The sequence below is a fragment of the Telmatherina bonti genome (genome assembly GCF_933228915.1).
Source record: "Telmatherina bonti genome assembly, chromosome: 13".
Taxonomy (NCBI): Eukaryota; Metazoa; Chordata; class Actinopteri; order Atheriniformes; family Telmatherinidae; genus Telmatherina; species Telmatherina bonti.
Genome location: NC_136611.1, coordinates 39,826,281 through 39,846,328, shown reverse-complemented (window position 1 = coordinate 39,846,328; position 20,048 = coordinate 39,826,281). Strand labels below are relative to the sequence as shown.

The window sequence follows — 20,048 nt, the reverse complement described above, 5'->3', positions numbered from 1 at the left end:
TATAGTATAGTATAGTATGGTCTATTCTATTCTATTCTAGTATAGTATAGTATAGTATAGTATGGTCTAGTTTATTCTACTCTGTTCTATTTTTCTATTCTATTCTATTCTATGTGAAAGTTATTCCTGATGTAGATATGATAGGATTTAGAGGTAAAATCAGTCAGGAAAGTCAGAGACCGGTGAAATAAAAACTGGACCGTCTAAATGCTGCAGAGTTGTTTGATGGCTGAAGTTGTGAGGGAGTGACAGCAACGTTCAGGAAGCAGGAGGTCTGGTCAGCAGAGATTTCCGGGAGGCCGGAGATGTTTCAGGGCACAGGGAGCAGAACTGACCAGCTGTTTTTTGTGTTTCAGGATGATGCTGAATGATCAGTGGACCATCATGAACAACAGCAGCTCAGAGCTGGACAGCAAGCAGACCAGCAAGTCCAAGGTAACACAGACATCCACCAGCCTGTCAGATCAGTGCAGATCTCCGAGGAGTTAATTCCCGCTAATCTGGAGTTTAACTATTAGATCAAAGTGTGTCTAATCTGCAGCAGATGTCCCCCTGACCTATCTGCTGAGGATCTACAGATTAAATCAGACAGCAACATACAGACTGGTTGTAATGGTGGATGTCACATCTCTTTTAGCGTCTTGTTCTGGGAACACATGCCAACAGACACTTCACTGGTTTCACTGCCTGAATAACGGACACCTCTGTTTGACGGCTTCCCTTGCAGCAGGGGGAAGCCACATGTCCTCCAGTTCCTCACCATCTGTGTGTGTGTGTTTCAGAGGTGCTGCACCTTCCTCCTATGGTTCGTCATCACTCTCGTCGTCATAGCAGGCACCATCACAGCAACAGTCACCATCCTCTACCTGAACCACTATCCTCTGCCCTTCTTCAGCAGGTAGCACACCTCCACTTCCAGCGCCACAGTAAACATGCATGTTTGTTCTCACAGAGTGGGAGGGGCACACAGACGACGCCTTCACTCTGTTCAGGGACGTTTGTGGATTTTAGTTTCCACTCTGTCTATTTTTGGTTGATGTAATGTTGTGTGTTCATGCTGGAGCTGAGAGGATGGAAACCAGGAGGAGTTTGAGACGAACAAGCAGCTGCACAGAGCTGTGTGTGTGTGTGTGTGTGTGTGTGAGCGAGTTCTGTAGGACAACATGCAGAAAGACACTAACAGTAACACCAGCAAAAACTGGAGCTATTGGTGATTAACCCTGCAGGACAAACTGGGGCGGGGGGGGGGGGGGTAATAATAAGTAGGTATTGATCAAGCGGCAGCCTCCGGCGGTAAAAACTGAAGCCCATGTAGAAGTGCATAAAGCTGCAGTTCCCCCTTCATCCACTAGGGGCTGCAAAACAGAGCGAATCCCCATAGACTCCCATGTTAAAAAGACCAACTTCACAGCAGAAATAAACATGTTTACAGCAGGAATAAACACGTTTACAGCAGAAATAAACACATTTACAGCAGGAATAAACACGTTTACGGCAGAAATAAACACGTTTACAGCAGGAATAAACACGTTTACGGCAGAAATAAACATGTTTACAGCAGAAATAAACACGTTTACAGCAGGAATAAACACGTTTACGGCAGAAATAAACATGTTTACAGCAGAAATAAACATGTTTGCAGCAGGAATAAACATGTTTACAGCAGGAATAAACACGTTTACGGCAGAAATAAACATGTTTACAGCAGAAATAAACACGTTTACAGCAGGAATAAACACGTTTACGGCAGAAATAAACATGTTTACAACAGAAATAAACACGTTTACAGCAGGAATAAACACGTTTACGGCAGAAATAAACATGTTTACAGCAGAAATAAACACGTTTACAGCAGGAATAAACACGTTTACAGCAGGAATAAATACGTTTACAGCAGGAATAAACATGTTTACAGCAGAAATAAACATGTTTACAGCAGAAATAAACATGTTTACAGCAGAAATAAACACATTTACAGCAGGAATAAACACGTTTACAGCAGGAATAAACACGTTTACAGCAGAAATAAACATGTTTACAGCCTGGTTCAAAAATCCATTTTCGGTTTATAGGTCAGGTTTACCGTCATGACAACTTCATGACAGAAGTTTTTTTCTAACTCGCCTGTTTAAAAGTAATTTAATCTCAAAATTTGGCATATTTAGGGGCGTGTCCTTTTGATTGATCGGTACCTGATCTCCCGCTTCAAGTTAGAAGAAAGTAGAACAACCGCGGATTTTAGCCGGTTAACAACGTGACTTAGCTTTAGCCCACTTACCACCTTTAGCTGGTTAGCTCCTGTTATCTCCGGGTTAGCTTTTAGCTACAGAAAGCTCGGAGTTCGCTCGATGTCAATCATCCATCATCACAGCCCCCCTCTCAGCTCCACCTCTTTGCCCATATTTGTGAGACGACATGCATGCTCCTGCCAAGATGGTGATGGTAGGAACCGTCACGGAGGCTCCGCCCATCTTTTTATACAGTCTATGGTATTGATACATAAAATATGTAATGATAAATAATTTAAGTTCTTTTCTTTAATATAGAAAAGTTTTACTAAAGAATTATTGAACATATCAATAATGTGACTGATCAGTTATGAATTTCTATCATGCGGATGCATGAAGTGTCTGCCTGCCTTTCTGTCTGTCTGTCTGTCTGTCTGTCTGTCTGTCTGCAACATTGGACTCCAGCTACGCAGCCTGGGACTTGAGTGTTTTGCTATTTGGACGAATGCAGATTTTTTACAATATGTAACATGAGATCTTGTTTGCTTATAGCTGCATACTAATCTAGGTTGTCATGGTAACAGGACTGGTGTCTCCTCACCTACCATTTCAACCAATCCTAAGGATTCTGGCGCCCTGGTGACAATTTCGCAAGTAGTTGATGGGCAACCAATCAGCATCTTCCTGGAACCAAACTGCCCAGACTTCAGTGAGCACTTCGTGCGTTGGGAGGCACTTCAGAGCTCGCTAATGCGAGCTCTGTCCAATAACAATGGAGATGACTGGCAGGAAAGGGGAATGGTCCAGAAGATGGGCGACGAACTAAAAGTCTTGTCAGGCCACACACACAACCTGAGGCTAGAAGCTGATTTGCTAAAAAGAGGTCAAGGTACATTGGACCAACAGATAGACCGACTGCAGACTGAACAGAACCGAGTCATCCAGGTATGAGGAACCCATGAATCTGATTTTTTTAAAAAAACAAAAAATAAAAACACCACACTTGTTTAAGAATGATGTCGACAAATCGGTGCTTTATTTTCTGGGCAGGCATTAAACGACAATCATTCAGGTGTGCTGAAATTGGCTGAAGGCTTCCGTGACTCTTTGCTCAGCCTTCAGAGGGAAGTGGAGAGCCTGAAGGGGCTGAAAGCCGAGATCAGCCACCAGAGCACAAACACAGGTAACACACAGGTAACACACAGATAACAAACAGGTAACACACAGATAACAAACAGGTAACACACAGCTAATGCACAGGTAACACACAGGAAACACAGGAAATGCACAGGTAATGCACAGGTAACACACAGGTGACACACAAGTAACACATGTAACACACAGGTAACAAACAGATGAGACACAGGTAACGCAAAGGTAACACAGGTAACACACAGGAAACACAGGAAATGCACAGGTAATGCACAAGTAACACACAGGTGACACACAAGTAACACATGTAACACACAGGTAACAAACAGATGAGACACAGGTAACGCAAAGGTATTACAGGTAACACACATGTAACCCACAGATGACGCACAGGCAACAAAAGTGACACACAAGTAACACACAGGTAACACAAAGGAAACACACAGGTAATGCACAGGTAACACACCGGCAACGCGCAGGTAACGCACATGTATCACACAGACGACACATGTAACAAGTAACACATGTGACACACAAGTAACACAGGTGACACACATGTAATACACAGGTAACACACAGATAACACTGGTAACACAGATGACACGGGTAACACAGATGACACGGTTAACACAGATGACACAGGTAACACAGATGACACAGGTAACACACAGGTCACACACAGGCAACACAGGTGACACACATGTAATACACAGGTAACACACAGATAACACTGGTAACACAGATGACACGGGTAACACAGATGACACGGGTAACACACAGGTAACATACAGGTGACACACAGGTAACACAGGTGACACACAGGAAACAGTGGTAACACACAGGTAACACACAGGTGACACACAAGTAACACACAGGTAACACACAGGTAATATACAGGTGACACACAGGTAACACACACTTAACACACAGGGAACACACAGGTGACACACAGGTAACATACAGGTAACACACAGATAACAAACAGGTAACATACATGTAACATACAGGTGACACACAAGTGACACACAGGTAACATACAGGTGACACACAGATAACAAAAAGGTAACATACATGTAACAAACAGGTGACACACAGGTGACACACAGATAACAAACAGGTAACATACATGTAACATACAGGTGACACACAGGTGACATACAGGTGACACACAGGTGAAACACAGATAACATACAGGTAACATACATGTAACAAACAGGTGACACACAGGTGACACACAGATAACAAACAGGTAACATACATGTAACAAACAGGTGACACACAGGTGACACACAGATAACAAACAGGTAACATACATGTAACATACATGTAACACACAGGTAACACACAGGTAATATACAGGTGACACACAGGTAACACACACTTAACACACAGGGAACACACAGGTGACACACAGGTAACATACAGGTAACACACAGATAACAAACAGGTAACATACATGTAACATACAGGTGACGCACAAGTGACACACAGGTAACATACAGGTGACACACAGATAACAAACAGGTAACATACATGTAACAAACAGGTGACACACAGATAACAAACAGGTAACATACATGTAACATACAGGTGACACACAGGTGACATACAGGTGACACACAGGTGAAACACAGATAACATACAGGTAACATACATGTAACAAACAGGTGACACACAGGTGACACACAGATAACAAACAGGTAACATACATGTAACAAACAGGTGACACACAGGTGACACACAGATAACAAACAGGTAACATACATGTAACATACAGGTGACACACAGGTGACACACAGATAACAAACAGGTGACATACAGGTAACATAAAGGTGACACACATGTAACACACAGGTAACAAACAGGTAACATACAGGTGACGCACAGGTAACATACAGGTGACACACAGGTGAAACACAGATAACATACAGGTAACATACATGTAACATACAGGTGACACACAGGTGACATACAGGTGACACACAGGTGACACACAGGTGAAACACAGATAACATACAGGTAACATACATGTAACAAACAGGTGAAACACAGGTGACACACAGATAACAAACAGGTAACATACATGTAACAAACAGGTGACACACAGGTGACACACAGATAACAAACAGGTAACATACATGTAACATACAGGTGACACACAGGTGACATACAGGTGACACACAGGTGAAACACAGATAACATACAGGTAACACACAGGTAATATACAGGTGACACACAGGTAACACACACTTAACACACAGGGAACACACAGGTGACACACAGGTAACATAAAGGTGACACACAGGTAACACACAGGTAACAAACAGGTAACATACAGGTGACACACAGGTAACATACAGGTGACACACAAGTAACACACAGGTAACACACAGGTAATATACAGGTGACACACAGGTAACACACACTTAACACACAGGGAACACACAGGTGACACACAGGTAACATACAGGTAACACACAGATAACAAACAGGTAACATACATGTAACATACAGGTGACACACAAGTGACACACAGGTAACATACAGGTGACACACAGATAACAAACAGGTAACATACATGTAACAAACAGGTGACACACAGGTGACACACAGATAACAAACAGGTAACATACATGTAACATACAGGTGACACACAGGTGACATACAGGTGACACACAGGTGAAACACAGATAACATACAGGTAACATACAGGTGACACACAGGTGACATACAGGTGACACACAGGTGAAACACAGATAACATACAGGTAACATACATGTAACAAACAGGTGACACACAGGTGACACACAGATAACAAACAGGTAACATACATGTAACAAACAGGTGACATACAGGTAACATAAAGGTGACACACAGGTAACACACAGGTAACAAACAGGTAACATACAGGTGACGCACAGGTAACATACAGGTGACACACAGGTGAAACACAGATAACAAACAGGTAACATACATGTAACATACAGGTGACACACAGGTGACACACAGATAACAAACAGGTGACATACAGGTAACATAAAGGTGACACACTGGTAACACACAGGTAACAAATAGGTAACATACAGGTGACGCACAGGTAACATACAGGTGACACACAGGTGAAACACAGATAACATACAGGTAACATACATGTAACAAACAGGTGACATACAGGTAACATAAAGGTGACACACAGGTAACACACAGGTAACAAACAGGTGACATACAGGTAACATAAAGGTGACACACAGGTAACACACAGGTAACAAACAGGTAACATACAGGTGACGCACAGGTAACATACAGGTGACACACAGGTGAAACACAGATAACATACAGGTAACATAAATGTAACATACAGGTGACACACAGGTGACATACAGGTGACACACAGGTGACACACAGGTGAAACACAGATAACATACAGGTAACATACATGTAACATACAGGTGACACACAGGTGACACAAAGATAACAAACAGGTGACATACAGGTAACATAAAGGTGACACACAGGTAACACACAGGTAACAAACAGGTAACATACAGGTGACGCACAGGTAACATACAGGTGACACACAGGTGAAACACAGATAACATACAGGTAACATACATGTAACATACAGGTGAAACACAGGTGACATACAGGTGACACACAGGTGACACACAGGTGAAACACAGATAACATACAGGTAACATACATGTAACAAACAGGTGACACACAGGTGTCACACAGATAAACAGGTAACATACATGTAACAAACAGGTGACACACAGGTGACACACAGATAACAAACAGGTAACATACATGTAACATACAGGTGACACACAGGTGACATACAGGTGACACACAGGTGAAACACAGATAACATACAGGTAACACACAGGTAATATACAGGTGACACACAGGTAACACACACTTAACACACAGGGAACACACAGTTGACACACAGGTAACATAAAGGTGACACACAGGTAACACACAGGTAACAAACAGGTAACATACAGGTGACACACAGGTAACATACAGGTGACACACAAGTAACACACAGGTAACACACAGGTAATATACAGGTGACACACAGGTAACACACACTTAACACACAGGGAACACACAGGTGACACACAGGTAACATACAGGTAACACACAGATAACAAACAGGTAACATACATGTAACATACAGGTGACACACAAGTGACACACAGGTAACATACAGGTGACACACAGATAACAAACAGGTAACATACATGTAACATACAGGTGACACACAGGTGACATACAGGTGACACACAGGTGAAACACAGATAACATACAGGTAACATACAGGTGACACACAGGTGACATACAGGTGACACACAGGTGAAACACAGATAACATACAGGTAACATACATGTAACAAACAGGTGACACACAGGTGACACACAGATAACAAACAGGTAACATACATGTAACAAACAGGTGACATACAGGTAACATAAAGGTGACACACAGGTAACACACAGGTAACAAACAGGTAACATACAGGTGACGCACAGGTAACATACAGGTGACACACAGGTGAAACACAGATAACAAACAGGTAACATACATGTAACATACAGGTGACACACAGGTGACACACAGATAACAAACAGGTGACATACAGGTAACATAAAGGTGACACACTGGTAACACACAGGTAACAAATAGGTAACATACAGGTGACGCACAGGTAACATACAGGTGACACACAGGTGAAACACAGATAACATACAGGTAACATACATGTAACAAACAGGTGACATACAGGTAACATAAAGGTGACACACAGGTAACACACAGGTAACAAACAGGTAACATACAGGTGACACACAGGTAACATACAGGTGACACACAGGTGACACACAGATAACAAACAGGTAACATACATGTAACAAACAGGTGACACACAGGTGACACACAGATAACAAACAGGTAACATACATGTAACATACAGGTGACACACAGGTGACATACAGGTGACACACAGGTGAAACACAGATAACATACAGGTAACATACAGGTGACACACAGGTGACATACAGGTGACACACAGGTGAAACACAGATAACATACAGGTAACATACATGTAACAAACAGGTGACACACAGGTGACACACAGATAACAAACAGGTAACATACATGTAACAAACAGGTGACATACAGGTAACATAAAGGTGACGCACAGGTAACATACAGGTGACACACAGGTGAAACACAGATAACAAACAGGTAACATACATGTAACATACAGGTGACACACAGGTGACACACAGATAACAAACAGGTGACATACAGGTAACATAAAGGTGACACACTGGTAACACACAGGTAACAAATAGGTAACATACAGGTGACGCACAGGTAACATACAGGTGACACACAGGTGAAACACAGATAACATACAGGTAACATACAGGTGACACACAGGTAACATACAGGTGACACACAGGTGAAACACAGATAACATACAGGTAACATACATGTAACATACAGGTGACACACAGGTGACATACAGGTGACACACAGGTGACACACAGGTGAAACACAGATAACATACAGGTAACATACATGTAACAAACAGGTGACACACAGATAACAAACAGGTAACATACATGTAACAAACAGGTGACACACAGGTGACACACAGATAACAAACAGGTAACATACATATAACATACAGGTGACACACAGGTGACATACAGGTGACACACAGGTGAAACACAGATAACATACAGGTAACACACAGGTAATATACAGGTGACACACAGGTAACACACACTTAACACACAGGGAACACACAGGTGACACACAGGTAACATAAAGGTGACACACAGGTAACACACAGGTAACAAACAGGTAACATACAGGTTACACACAGGTAACATACAGGTGACACACAAGTAACACACAGGTAACACACAGGTAATATACAGGTGACACACATGTAACACACACTTAACACACAGGGAACACACAGGTGACACACAGTTAACATACAGGTAACACACAGATAACAAACAGGTAACATACATGTAACATACAGGTGACACACAAGTGACACACAGGTAACATACAGGTGACACACAGATAACAAACAGGTAACATACATGTAACAAACAGGTGACACACAGGTGACACACAGATAACAAACAGGTAACATACATGTAACATACAGGTGACACACAGGTGACATACAGGTGACACACAGGTGAAACACAGATAACATACAGGTAACATACATGTAACAAACAGGTGACACACAGATAACAAACAGGTAACATACATGTAACAAACAGGTGACACACAGGTGACACACAGATAACAAACAGGTAACATACATGTAACAAACAGGTGACACACAGGTGACACACAGATAACAAACAGGTAACATACATGTAACATACAGGTGACACACAGGTGACATACAGGTGACACACAGGTGAAACACAGATAACATACAGGTAACATACAGGTGACACACAGGTGACATACAGGTGACACACAGGTGAAACACAGATAACATACAGGTAACATACATGTAACAAACAGGTGACACACAGGTGACACACAGATAACAAACAGGTAACATACATGTAATAAACAGGTGACATACAGGTAACATAAAGGTGACACACAGGTAACACACAGGTAACAAACAGGTAACATACAGGTGACGCACAGGTAACATACAGGTGACACACAGGTGAAACACAGATAACAAACAGGTAACATACATGTAACATACAGGTGACACACAGGTGACACACAGATAACAAACAGGTGACATACAGGTAACATAAAGGTGACACACTGGTAACACACAGGTAACAAATAGGTAACATACAGGTGACGCACAGGTAACATACAGGTGACACACAGGTGAAACACAGATAACATACAGGTAACATACATGTAACAAACAGGTGACATACAGGTAACATAAAGGTGACACACAGGTAACACACAGGTAACAAACAGGTAACATACAGGTGACGCACAGGTAACATACAGGTGACACACAGGTGAAACACAGATAACATACAGGTAACATACATGTAACATACAGGTGACACACAGGTGACATACAGGTGACACACAGGTGACACACAGGTGAAACACAGATAACATACAGGTAACATACATGTAACAAACAGGTGACACACAGATAACAAACAGGTAACATACATGTAACAAACAGGTGACACACAGGTGACACACAGATAACAAACAGGTAACATACATATAACATACAGGTGACACACAGGTGACATACAGGTGACACACAGGTGAAACACAGATAACATACAGGTAACACACAGGTAATATACAGGTGACACACAGGTAACACACACTTAACACACAGGCAACACACAGGTGACACACAGGTAACATAAAGGTGACACACAGGTAACACACAGGTAACAAACAGGTAACATACAGGTTACACATAGGTAACATACAGGTGACACACAAGTAACACACAGGTAACATACATGTAACATACAGGTGACACACAGGTGACATACAGGTGACACACAGGTGACACACAGGTGAAACACAGATAACATACAGGTAACATACATGTAACAAACAGGTGACACACAGGTGACACACAGATAACAAACAGGTAACATACATGTAACAAACAGGTGACACACAGGTGACACACAGATAACAAACAGGTAACATACATGTAACATACAGGTGACACACAAGTGACACACAGGTAACATACAGGTGACACACAGATAACAAACAGGTAACATACATGTAACAAACAGGTGACACACAGGTGACACACAGATAACAAACAGGTAACATACATGTAACATACAGGTGACACACAGGTGACATACAGGTGACACACAGGTGAAACACAGATAACATACAGGTAACATACATGTAACAAACAGGTGACACACAGATAACAAACAGGTAACATACATGTAACAAACAGGTGACACACAGGTGACACACAGATAACAAACAGGTAACATACATGTAACAAACAGGTGACACACAGGTGACACACAGATAACAGACAGGTAACATACATGTAACATACAGGTGACACACAGGTGACATACAGGTGACACACAGGTGAAACACAGATAACATACAGGTAACATACAGGTGACACACAGGTGACATACAGGTGACACACAGGTGAAACACAGATAACATACAGGTAACATACATGTAACAAACTGGTGACACACAGGTGACACACAGATAACAAACAGGTAACATACATGTAATAAACAGGTGACATACAGGTAACATAAAGGTGACACACAGGTAACACACAGGTAACAAACAGGTAACATACAGGTGACGCACAGGTAACATACAGGTGACACACAGGTGAAACACAGATAACAAACAGGTAACATACATGTAACATACAGGTGACACACAGGTGACACACAGATAACAAACAGGTGACATACAGGTAACAAAGGTGACACACTGGTAACACACAGGTAACAAATAGGTAACATACAGGTGACGCACAGGTAACATACAGGTGACACACAGGTGAAACACAGATAACATACAGGTAACATACATGTAACAAACAGGTGACATACAGGTAACATAAAGGTGACACACAGGTAACACACAGGTAACAAACAGGTAACATACAGGTGACGCACAGGTAACATACAGGTGACACACAGGTGAAACACAGATAACATACAGGTAACATACATGTAACATACAGGTGACACACAGGTGACATACAGGTGACACACAGGTGACACACAGGTGAAACACAGATAACATACAGGTAACATACATGTAACAAACAGGTGACACACAGATAACAAACAGGTAACATACATGTAACAAACAGGTGACACACAGGTGACACACAGATAACAAACAGGTAACATACATATAACATACAGGTGACACACAGGTGACATACAGGTGACACACAGGTGAAACACAGATAACATACAGGTAACACACAGGTAATATACAGGTGACACACAGGTAACACACACTTAACACACAGGCAACACACAGGTGACACACAGGTAACATAAAGGTGACACACAGGTAACACACAGGTAACAAACAGGTAACATACAGGTTACACATAGGTAACATACAGGTGACACACAAGTAACACACAGGTAACATACATGTAACATACAGGTGACACACAGGTGACATACAGGTGACACACAGGTGACACACAGGTGAAACACAGATAACATACAGGTAACATACATGTAACAAACAGGTGACACACAGGTGACACACAGATAACAAACAGGTAACATACATGTAACAAACAGGTGACACACAGGTGACACACAGATAACAAACAGGTAACATACATATAACATACAGGTGACACACAGGTGACATACAGGTGACACACAGGTGAAACACAGATAACATACAGGTAACACACAGGTAATATACAGGTGACACACAGGTAACACACACTTAACACACAGGGAACACACAGGTGACACACAGGTAACATAAAGGTGACACACAGGTAACACACAGGTAACAAACAGGTAACATACAGGTTACACACAGGTAACATACAGGTGACACACAAGTAACACACAGGTAACACACAGGTAATATACAGGTGACACACAGGTAACACACAGGTAACACACAGATAACAAACAGGTAACATACATGTAACATACAGGTGACACACAAGTGACACACAGGTAACATACAGGTGACACACAGATAACAAACAGGTAACATACATGTAACAAACAGGTGACACACAGGTGACACACAGATAACAAACAGGTAACATACATGTAACATACAGGTGACACACAGGTGACATACAGGTGACACACAGGTGAAACACAGATAACATACAGGTAACATACATGTAACAAACAGGTGACACACAGATAACAAACAGGTAACATACATGTAACAAACAGGTGACACACAGGTGACACACAGATAACAAACAGGTAACATACATGTAACAAACAGGTGACACACAGGTGACACACAGATAACAAACAGGTAACATACATGTAACATACAGGTGACACACAGGTGACATACAGGTGACACACAGGTGAAACACAGATAACATACAGGTAACATACAGGTGACACACAGGTGACATACAGGTGACACACAGGTGAAACACAGATAACATACAGGTAACATACATGTAACAAACAGGTGACACACAGGTGACACACAGATAACAAACAGGTAACATACATGTAATAAACAGGTGACATACAGGTAACATAAAGGTGACACACAGGTAACACACAGGTAACAAACAGGTAACATACAGGTGACGCACAGGTAACATACAGGTGACACACAGGTGAAACACAGATAACAAACAGGTAACATACATGTAACATACAGGTGACACACAGGTGACACACAGATAACAAACAGGTGACATACAGGTAACATAAAGGTGACACACTGGTAACACACAGGTAACAAATAGGTAACATACAGGTGACGCACAGGTAACATACAGGTGACACACAGGTGAAACACAGATAACATACAGGTAACATACATGTAACAAACAGGTGACATACAGGTAACATAAAGGTGACACACAGGTAACACACAGGTAACAAACAGGTGACACACAGATAACAAACAGGTAACATACATATAACATACAGGTGACACACAGGTGACATACAGGTGACACACAGGTGAAACACAGATAACATACAGGTAACACACAGGTAATATACAGGTGACACACAGGTAACACACACTTAACACACAGGCAACACACAGGTGACACACAGGTAACATAAAGGTGACACACAGGTAACACACAGGTAACAAACAGGTAACATACAGGTTACACATAGGTAACATACAGGTGACACACAAGTAACACACAGGTAACATACATGTAACATACAGGTGACACACAAGTGACACACAGGTAACATACAGGTGACACACAGATAACAAACAGGTAACATACATGTAACAAACAGGTGACACACAGGTGACACACAGATAACAAACAGGTAACATACATGTAACATACAGGTGACACACAGGTGACATACAGGTGACACACAGGTGAAACACAGATAACATACAGGTAACATACATGTAACAAACAGGTGACACACAGATAACAAACAGGTAACATACATGTAACAAACAGGTGACACACAGGTGACACACAGATAACAAACAGGTAACATACATGTAACATACAGGTGACACACAGGTGACATACAGGTGACACACAGGTGAAACACAGATAACATACAGGTAACATACAGGTGACACACAGGTGACATACAGGTGACACACAGGTGACACACAGATAACAAACAGGTAACATACATGTAACAAACAGGTGACATACAGGTAACATAAAGGTGACACACAGGTAACACACAGGTAACAAACAGGTAACATACAGGTGACGCACAGGTAACATACAGGTGACACACAGGTGAAACACAGATAACAAACAGGTAACATACATGTAACATACAGGTGACACACAGGTGACACACAGATAACAAACAGGTGACATACAGGTAACATAAAGGTGACACACAGGTAACACACAGGTAATAAACAGGTAACATACAGGTGACGCACAGGTAACATACAGGTGACACACAGGTGAAACACAGATAACATACAGGTAACATACATGTAACATACAGGTGACACACAGGTGACATACAGGTGACACACAGGTGACACACAGGTGAAACACAGATAACATACAGGTAACATACATGTAACAAACAGGTGACACACAGGTGACACACAGATAACAAACAGGTAACATACATGTAACAAACAGGTGACATACAGGTAACATAAAGGTGACACACAGGTAACACACAGGTAACAAACAGGTAACATACAGGTGACGCACAGGTAACATACAGGTGACACACATGTAATACACAGGTAACACACAGATAACACTGGTAACACAGATGACACGGGTAACACAGATGACACGGTTAACACAGATGACACAGGTAATACAGATGACACAGGTAACACACAGGTCACACACAGGCAACACAGGTGACACACATGTAATACACAGGTAACACACAGATAACACTGGTAACACAGATGACACGGGTAACACAGATGACACGGGTAACACACAGGTAACATACAGGTGACACACAGGTAACACAGGTGACACACAGGAAACAGTGGTAACACACAGGTAACACACAGGTGACACACAAGTAACACACAGGTAACACACAGGTAATATACAGGTGACACACAGGTAACACACACTTAACACACAGGGAACACACAGGTGACACACAGGTAACATACAGGAAACACACAGATAACAAACAGGTAACATACATGTAAAAAACAGGTGACACACAGATAACAAACAGGTAACATACATGTAACATACAGGTGACACACAGATAACAAACAGGTAACATACATGTAACAAACAGGTGACACACAGGTGACACACAGATAACAAACAGGTAACATACATGTAACATACAGGTGACACACAGGTGACATACAGGTGACACACAGGTGAAACACAGATAACATACAGGTAACATACATGTAACAAACAGGTGACACACAGGTGACACACAGATAACAAACAGGTAACATACATGTAACATACAGGTGACACACAGGTGACATACAGGTGACACACAGGTGAAACACAGATAACATACAGGTAACATACAGGTGACACACAGGTGACATACAGGTGACACACAGGTGAAACACAGATAACATACAGGTAACATACAGGTGACACACAGGTGAAACCCAGATAACATACAGGTAACATACATGTAACAAACAGGTGACACACAGGTGACACACAGATAACATACAGGTAACATACATGTAACAAACAGGTGACATACAGGTAACATAAAGGTGACACACAGGTAACACACAGGTAACAAACAGGTAACATACAGGTGACGCACAGGTAACATACAGGTGACACACAGGTGAAACACAGATAACAAACAGGTAACATACATGTAACATACAGGTGACACACAGGTGACACACAGATAACAAACAGGTAACATAAAGGTGACACACAGGTAACACACAGGTAACAAACAGGTAACATACAGGTGACGCACAGGTAACATACAGGTGACACACAAGTAACACACAGGTAACACACAGGTAATATACAGGTGACACACAGGTAACACACACTTAACACACAGGGAACACACAGGTGACACACAGGTAACATACAGGTAACACACAGATAACAAACAGGTAACATACATGTAACATAAAGGTGACACACAAGTGACACACAGGTAACATACAGGTGACACACAGATAACAAACAGGTAACATACATGTAACAAACAGGTGACACACAGATAACAAACAGGTAACATACATGTAACATACAGGTGACACACAGGTGACATACAGGTGACACACAGGTGAAACACAGATAACATACAGGTAACATACATGTAACAAACAGGTGACACACAGGTGACACACAGATAACAAACAGGTAACATACATGTAACAAACAGGTGACACACAGGTGACACACAGATAACAAACAGGTAACATACATGTAACATACAGGTGACACACAGGTGACATACAGGTGACACACAGGTGAAACACAGATAACATACAGGTGACACACAGGTGACATACAGGTGACACACAGGTGAAACACAGATAACATACAGGTAACATACATGTAACAAACAGGTGACACACAGGTGACACACAGATAACAAACAGGTAACATACATGTAACAAACAGGTGACACACAGGTGACACACAGATAACAAACAGGTAACATACATGTAACATACAGGTGACACACAGGTGACATACAGGTGACACACAGGTGAAACACAGATAACATACAGGTAACATACAGGTGACACACAGGTGACATACAGGTGACACACGGGTGAAACACAGATAACATACAGGTAACATACAGGTGACACACAGGTGAAACACAGATAACATACAGGTAACATACATGTAACAAACAGGTGACACACAGGTGACACACAGATAACATACAGGTAACATACATGTAACAAACAGGTGACATACAGGTAACATAAAGGTGACACACAGGTAACACACAGGTAACAAACAGGTAACATACAGGTGACGCACAGGTAACATACAGGTGACACACAGGTGAAACACAGATAACAAACAGGTAACATACATGTAACATACAGGTGACACACAGGTGACACACAGATAACAAACAGGTGACATACAGGTAACATAAAGGTGACACACAGGTAACACACAGGTAACAAACAGGTAACATACAGGTGACGCACAGGTAACATACAGGTGACACACAGGTGAAACACAGATAACATACAGGTAACATACATGTAACAAACAGGTGACATACAGGTAACATACAGGTAACACACAGATAACAAACAGGTAACATACATGTAACATACAGGTGACACACAAGTGACACACAGGTAACATACAGGTGACACACAGATAACAAACAGGTAACATACATGTAACAAACAGGTGACACACAGGTGACACACAGATAACAAACAGGTAACATACATGTAACATACAGGTGACACACAGGTGACATACAGGTGACACACAGGTGAAACACAGATAACATACAGGTAACATACATGTAACAAACAGGTGACACACAGGTGACACACAGATAACAAACAGGTAACATACATGTAACATACAGGTGACACACAGGTGACATACAGGTGACACACAGGTTAAACACAGATAACATACAGGTGACACACAGGTGACATACAGGTGACACACAGGTGAAACACAGATAACATACAGGTAACATACATGTAACAAACAGGTGACACACAGGTGAAACACAGATAACAAACAGGTAACATACATGTAACAAACAGGTGACACACAGGTGACACACAGATAACAAACAGGTAACATACATGTAACATACAGGTGACACACAGGTGACATACAGGTGACACACAGGTGAAACACAGATAACATACAGGTAACATACAGGTGACACACAGGTGACATACAGGTGACACACAGGTGAAACACAGATAACATACAGGTAACATACAGGTGACACACAGGTGAAACACAGATAACATACAGGTAACATACATGTAACAAACAGGTGACACACAGGTGACACACAGATAACATACAGGTAACATACATGTAACAAACAGGTGACATACAGGTAACATAAAGGTGACACACAGGTAACACACAGGTAACAAACAGGTAACATACAGGTGACGCACAGGTAACATACAGGTGACACACAGGTGAAACACAGATAACAAACATGTAACATACATGTAACATACAGGTGACACACAGGTGACACACAGATAACAAACAGGTGACATACAGGTAACATAAAGGTGACACACAGGTAACACACAGGTAACAAACAGGTAACATACAGGTGACGCACAGGTAACATACAGGTGACACGCAGGTGAAACACAGATAACATACAGGTAACATACATGTAACATACAGGTGACACACAGGTGACACACAGATAACATACAGGTAACATACATGTAACAAACAGGTGACACACAGGTGACACACAGATAACAAACAGGTAACATACATGTAACAAACAGGTGACACACAGATAACAAACAGGTAACATACATGTAACATACAGGTGACACACAGGTGACATACAGGTGACACACAGGTGAAACACAGATAACATACAGGTAACATACATGTAACAAACACGTGACACACAGATAACAAACAGGTAACATACATGTAACAAACAGGTGACACACAGGTGACACACAGATAACAAACAGGTAACATACATGTAACATACAGGTAACACACAGGTGACACACAAGTAACACACAGGTAACACACAGGTAATATACAGGTGACACACAGGTAACACACACTTAACACACAGGGAACACACAGGTGACACACAGGTAACATACAGGTAACACACAGATAACAGACAGGTAACATACATGTAACATACAGGTGACACACAAGTGACACACAGGTAACATACAGGTGACACACAGATAAACAGGTAACATACATGTAACAAACAGGTGACACACAGGTGACACACAGATAACAAACAGGTAACATACATGTAACATACAGGTGACACACAGGTGACATACAGGTGACACACAGGTGAAACACAGATAACATACAGGTAACATACATGTAACAAACAGGTGACACACAGGTGACACACAGATAACAAACAGGTAACATACATGTAACAAACAGGTGACACACAGGTGACACACAGATAACAAACAGGTAACATACATGTAACATACAGGTGACACACAGGTGACATACAGGTGACACACAGGTGAAACACAGATAACATACAGGTAACATACAGGTGACACACAGGTGACATACAGGTGACACACAGGTGAAACACAGATAACATACAGGTAACATACAGGTGACACACAGGTGAAACACAGATAACATACAGGTAACATACATGTAACAAACAGGTAACATACAGGTAACATACATGTAACAAACAGGTGACACACAGATAACAAACAGGTAACATACATGTAACAAACAGGTGACATACAGGTAACATAAAGGTGACA

At 41.7% G+C, this 20,048-nt stretch overlaps 1 protein-coding gene across 1 annotated transcript in view; it reads left to right on the top strand.

The window, feature by feature from the left end:
* Positions 1 to 357: 357 nt before the first annotated feature.
* The window catches only part of LOC306764748 (fibrinogen C domain-containing protein 1-like), a gene marked incomplete at both ends in the record, with an annotated part of 44,050 nt that continues 24,359 nt past the window's right edge, over positions 358 to 20,048 (top strand). Inside the window, 4 exons of the mRNA XM_079251982.1 lie at positions 358 to 435; positions 783 to 898; positions 2,813 to 3,173; positions 3,279 to 3,411. Of these exons, the coding sequence (XP_079108108.1) occupies positions 358 to 435; positions 783 to 898; positions 2,813 to 3,173; positions 3,279 to 3,411 (688 nt within the window). The remainder of the gene's footprint in view (positions 436 to 782; positions 899 to 2,812; positions 3,174 to 3,278; positions 3,412 to 20,048) is intronic.